This window comes from Octopus bimaculoides, chromosome 14, assembly GCF_001194135.2.
Source record: "Octopus bimaculoides isolate UCB-OBI-ISO-001 chromosome 14, ASM119413v2, whole genome shotgun sequence".
Taxonomy (NCBI): Eukaryota; Metazoa; Mollusca; class Cephalopoda; order Octopoda; family Octopodidae; genus Octopus; species Octopus bimaculoides.
In genome coordinates, this window is record NC_068994.1 from 2,008,428 (window position 1) to 2,015,003 (window position 6,576).

Consider the following 6,576-nt stretch of genomic DNA (forward strand, 5'->3'; position numbering starts at 1 on the left):
ATATATATATATATATATATATATATATATATATACACTTTTCTACCTTTCTGGCAATTAAAAAATAAAAATTTAAGCTCAGGTATTGAGTTCATTTGTTCCTTTACTTATAACAAAGCTCTGTGTGTGTGTGTCTCTGTGTGCGTATGTGTCTGTCTGTGTGTGTCTGTGTGTCTGTGTCTCTGTGTGTTCATGTCATGTTATATATAAAAATAATTGCATATCAAACCGAAAAATTACTCAATACTTTATAGCTGAGTATATTTTAAGTAACTTTGAAGTCACTGTCACCCTTTCCTTTCAAAAAGTTAAAATATATACATATGTATATATGTATATGTATATGTATGTGTGTATATATATGTATGTATATATATATATATATATCTGTGTGTGTGTGTATATATATATGTATATAAACATTCACACAATATTCCTACTAAATATGTCCAGGCTCTACCATATGTACATACATGGTATTGCTACCACCCACACACACCCACATATACATGCACATATATATATATATATATATATATATATATATACACATTTATATAAACATTTATACATACATATATATATAAGTTGATACATATGTATATAAATATATATATATATATATACATATCATACACACACACAAACTTACACACATGTCCTTTAACACATACATCTCCTTACAATATACACCATACCACTCTCCACACCATGCCCATCACCACTTAGATCCATAACTAGGTCCAACAATGTACTATAACAATATAGTCCTCTGGGCAAATCTGTGATTTTGGCAACGTTTCCTGGGAATGTCTTTTAGAGAAACAGAAAGCGTGTTTATGTGTCCGTGTGTATGTATGTATGTGTCTGTCTGTTTGTGTGTGAGTGTGTATAACACACACATACTATAAAAGTATATGAAGATATATATATATATATATATATATATATATATATATATATATATATATATATACATATATATATGGACACGCACACACAAGTAGAAATGTGTGTATTTATGTATATGTGACTCTGTCTATAAATACAGATGATAAAAACCAATAAACACTGTCATGTATGTATAATGAGTGTATATAACATATAAATATATACACAATATGAATCTGACCATATTTCAATAAATGTCCAATGTGCAAACATTGATTCATTACAATTCTATACACACTCATATACACACATAAACACACAAACCATGCACATATGTACATATATGTAGAAACATCTACACACTCACACACACACACACACATATATATATATATAATTATATATATATATATGTATGTGCTTATACACACACACATATATATATATATATACATATATGCATGTATGTGTGTGTGTGTGGATGTACATGTGTATGTGTGTGCATGTATGTATATAGATGTGTATACAGCAGTACAGTGGAGCGCAGTTGAGCTACACTAGAAGCACACATCTAGCAGAACAAAAGCTGGAACATCCCAGTAGTCTCTCAGTCTCCGCTTCATCGACTCTTAGAACCGCGGGCTGGAAGCTGCAAAAGATTGAGAAAACAACATTAAAATGTAAAGTTGATATTAGCATCTGTAGAGAAGAGAAGATAAGGCGGCATCTAACATCATCCCAGTGTATCAAATATAAGTTGTGTTACGGTTATCTGCAGGCAAGAGATTTCAGAGGGAATAGTGCACAGCAGGCAGCAGCAGGACTGGAAAATGCAGAGATACAGGCATAGATATGTAACATACACACACACACACACACACACACATATGTATATACATATATGTATGTGTACATAATTATATACATATACATATATGTATATATTTATGTATGTATATATGTGTGTGTATATGTATGTTTATATGTCTATATATATATATATATATATATATATATATATATATATATATATATATATATATATATATACACACATATATATAATATATATATCAATATATATATAGCTATAGGTTTGGTGATACAAACAGCAAAATAGAACTAAAAATATAAGTATGTATTTATTTTTATTATTAATCTGCAGAAGTTTGTACTGTTCTAAACTTTACTGTGGTCTAATGTAGTATTGCTTAATATAGGTCTCTGGCTCTGTGGTTAGAATACTCAGCTCAAGATCATAAGGTTATAAGTTCAATCCCTGGTGTGTGTTATGTCTTTGAGCAAAGCACTTTATTTCTCATTGTTCCAGTTCACTCAGCTGGCAAAAATGAGCTGTACCTGTAACTCAGGTCACGTATCATGCTGAATCTTCCTGAGAACTATGTAATGGGTTCATGTGTCTGTGGAGTGCTCAGCCACTTGCACGTTCATTTCATGAGCAAGCTGTTCTGTTGACTGGATCAACTGGAATGCAGATCATAATAACCAAAGGTGTGCCAGGTAGAATATGGTACCGTTTAGTGTTTGCACCAGTAGCATCGTATAATCGAATATTGTAATGTCACTAACATAACCAAATCCAACGAGTGACACCAGCCAAAGAGAAAGGAGTTCTGGTGCAACTTTGGCACATTTTTGATTCTGGCAGAGATTAAAGAAATCCCCAATAAAAATTCCTGAAATATCACTACATGTCAATATAACATTTGGCCAGGCTGTGGTACTTTTCCAGAGCCATGTCATTTATAAAGCTACATATATATTAGCCATTATTGAGGCTAAAGTTGACCCCATAGCTATACCTGACAGGTGCAACTTCAGATGAATGCTTTTTAGCCATAACTCAATTCTGAAATGAGGGAAAGGCAGTCCAACAATGACAATCCCATCGCTTTCTTTTAAAGCACACTATTCTCAGACTACATTATTCTGTGTCATTCCTTTAAGGACATTACATCATGATCTGAGGTAGATTTCACTGCTATTTCTAGCTGGCCATGTTATTTGATAAGAGCTGCTTCAGTTATGTAAGAAGTAGAAGGCTTTACAATGGACACTGTCTTCTCCAAGGAGGGGAAAAAAAGAAAACTACAATTATTGGCATTTGAACTCAGAAACTCTGTAAACATGTTGGTGGAAGTAATTAATGTTTATTGTCCTGGCCAGCTACAGCAATAACGACAATGGTGATGGTCTTAATGATGATGATGATAATGATGATGATGACAACGATAAGAATGATTGTGGGGATGATGATGACATTAGTAATTACAACAATAAAGGAGAAATGAGTGAAAGAAAGAGAGAGAGAGAGAGAGAGAGAGAGAGAGAGAGCAATAAAAATGAGAGAGACAAGAGTTAGAGGCAGAAAGGGGGAAAGAGACAAGTGAGAGGTAGAGAGTGGGGAGGGAGAGACACTAGCAGTGGTTTTGAAGTGATCTAATGAGAGTGAAAGGTATGAATGAGTTGACTTGATTAAGATATTTGAGTGACAAGGAACATTGATGACATATTGACTGACATCGACCGAGGAAGATGGCTGCCATGGTAGGTTGGGGGAGGGTGTGAAAAATTTGAGAGAAGTGGGAGGAGAGAAGAGATGAGGAGGGTGCTAGAGATTTTAAGATAAAGACATTCAGTAAGGAGTCTTTGTGTGGTCTTTCAACCTGCTAAAACTAGCAGCAAAATCTACCTCACATCACACACCACATAAAAAATCTGTCTGAAATTCTATTTGACAATGTAATCCATTATATATTATAACACACAGCCTGGTCCAGGAATTGGACTCACTACCTCTTGATTGTAAGCCTAATGCTTTAACCACTGAGCCATGTGTCTTCTTGGAAGCATAATAATATATTGAATTATCATTCAGTTGCACAAATGGTTTTTTTGTAAAAACAGCAAGTATTCATTATAGAATTTTAAAGTTACCTACATACATCCCTTTATATTTTTGTAACATCATTAATTTTTTTTATTTATATTTACATATTTTGAAATCAATAACTGATTGTGTGAAAGTATTTATAGCTAATGATTCAGATTCTAATGATGATATCATCCTTACTGTGAATCATTTTAAATAAAGATACAATCAACATAAATATACTTACAGAAATCTTTAAACAGCTCTCACCAAAAATTGTCATTGAGATATTAGAATGTTAGAAAGTATAAAAACATTGAGGAAATATTCAGACATACCAAATATTATATTTAGGGTAAAAATGGGTGTCTTCCATGTATTCCAGAAAATAAAAATGAATAGATTGTCCCACAGCAATTCTATTGCAAATATTCTTGTGGGCTACATAAATTCAAATTTTTTGCTGAAATATATTTAAATACCTAATGGCCAAATGCTAAACACCTTCATTTCATAATATCAAAGCTGCTCTAAGGTAATATACTTAGCACACCTGGCAAAATTATTAGTGGCATTTCGTCCATATTTATGTTCTGAGTTCAAATTCTGCCACGGTCAACTATGTGTTTCATCCTTTTGGGGTCATTAAAATAAGTACCATTCATGTACTGGGGTTGATGCAATTGATTTAACCCCTCCTCTGAAATTGCTGGCCTTGTGCCAAAATTTGAAACCAATATTAAAGCTTCTTAACACCAGACAGTTTCATATAGTATCACAGACTAAACAAATTAAATGGTTAACTTTTGTCAATGAGGATCTCATATTTAATGTTTTTGTTGTATTATATCAATGTTTTTTTTTTTGTTGAAATATTTCCATCTATGCAATGGACGAACATCAGACATTGATACCTCATACTGTTATAAGCTCCAAACAAATCAAAAGATTTTTCTATTGTTAATGGATATCAAATAATCACCGTTTTATATTTCAGATATCAGTAACAGATTTATTGATACATTTCTGTTATTGATTTAGAATTGATAACAAATGAAACACAAAATTACAATTTGAGAAAATTCAGTTCACATCTATATATCTGTAAACCTATCAAACTGTCTATTTATATATTTATCAATCGATATACCTATCTATCAATCTATTTATCTGTGTGTCTATTTCTCTATCCATATATATATAGATATATATATATATATATATATATATATATATATATATATATATATATATATATATATATATATATATACACATATATATATATGTATGTATATGCATGTATTTGATCTTTTGTCTTTTACTTGTTTCAATCATCAGATTGCAGCCATGCTGGGGCACTGCCTTGAAAGGACTTGGGTCCTTGTACCCTAAATATATGAAGGCTTTTTAACTTTTGCCTCTGCATTATTAGAATTGTTCCTCATTTCCCTTTTCATTTATTATTCTACTTACACACACACACACACACAGACAAACAGACAGGCAGACAGATAGATAAACATATATATACATATAAATGCACATATATATAAACATGATAATAGATATATATTCAATATATGTGTATATATAAATATTCATACATGTATATATACACGTGTGTGTGTGTGAGAGAGAGAGTTTGCATATGTGTGTGTGTCTGTGTTTGTGTGTCTAACAGGCAATAGGTGTTTGCACACAGAAAACCAGACTAGTCAATCCATGCAGTAGAGCGAAATATTTCTAATGATATAGCCTGTTAGTGACAGTACATTGTTACTGGCAAACATTCAGTAAATGTTTGTGTCTGTTGTCTGATGATCATCCCCATCTCCTGGACATGAAACTAGTATGTGCCTAGGAATAACTATTGATATAAGGAGATATACATGAAAATATAAATGTACGTCTGTATTTACAGTGTGTATATTATATATTTATGCATTTGTGTACATCTGAATGTGTGTGTGTGTACACAGAAATATACTCTCAATTATATATATGTATGTATATGTGTATATAAATATGCATATATTTATATATGTTCATGTGTTTATATACATACACATGTAGGAAGAGAGAAAGAGAGATAGACAGATGGATAGATAGATGGATGGATGGACAGACAGACCGACAGACAGACAGACAGACAGATAGATAGATAGATAGACAGACAGAGAGATATATATATGTATGCAGAAATCTGACTGTACGTTTATATGTGTATGTAAAAATACCTGTATCATACATATGTATACATGCATATGTGTGTGTGTGTGTGTGTGTACATATGTATAAGTGTGTATATATATATATATATATATATATATATATATATGTATATGTGAGTATATATACGTGCAGAAATCTGTAAGTATGCACATATGCATATGTTTATATGCCAGCTTCATCCATATGTATGTCTCCATGTGTGTAAATGAAGGTAGTTGAAATTAGCACTTATTCAATTTATGCATTCTGAAACTGCAAGCAGGAATCCATCAGAGATTCTAAACTGATTATTGTGATAACAGGCAACTCTATGGAATGGTAACAGTTCATAGAGTTGACTTATGTCAGTCATGTGACACTAATTAACCAATGGAAAGCTCTGCTCTATGCTAATTGCTAACCTTCTTGCTATATTATCTGTAACGAGTATCTTTCGCTTGTTCCCCGACTCTCCTACTCTTCCATACCTACTTGCAGATATACATACATGTGTGTGTGTGTATGTATATGTATATATATCTATGTATATATATATATATATATATATATATATATAT

General features: G+C 31.8%; 1 protein-coding gene across 2 annotated transcripts in view; it reads right to left on the minus strand.

The window, feature by feature from the left end:
• LOC106873952 (protocadherin-18) overlaps positions 1–6,576 on the minus strand; it is a 139,806-nt gene that overhangs the window by 101,139 nt on the left and 32,091 nt on the right. Inside the window, exon 3 of one of the 2 annotated variants that reach the window (XM_014921497.2) lies at positions 991–1,540. The exons of the other annotated variant lie outside the window; for it this stretch is intronic. Within the exon in view, the coding sequence (XP_014776983.1) occupies positions 1,511–1,540 (30 nt within the window). The 3' untranslated portion in view covers positions 991–1,510. Of the gene's footprint in view, positions 1–990; positions 1,541–6,576 lie in introns of those variants that run through there. 2 annotated transcript variants of the gene reach the window in all.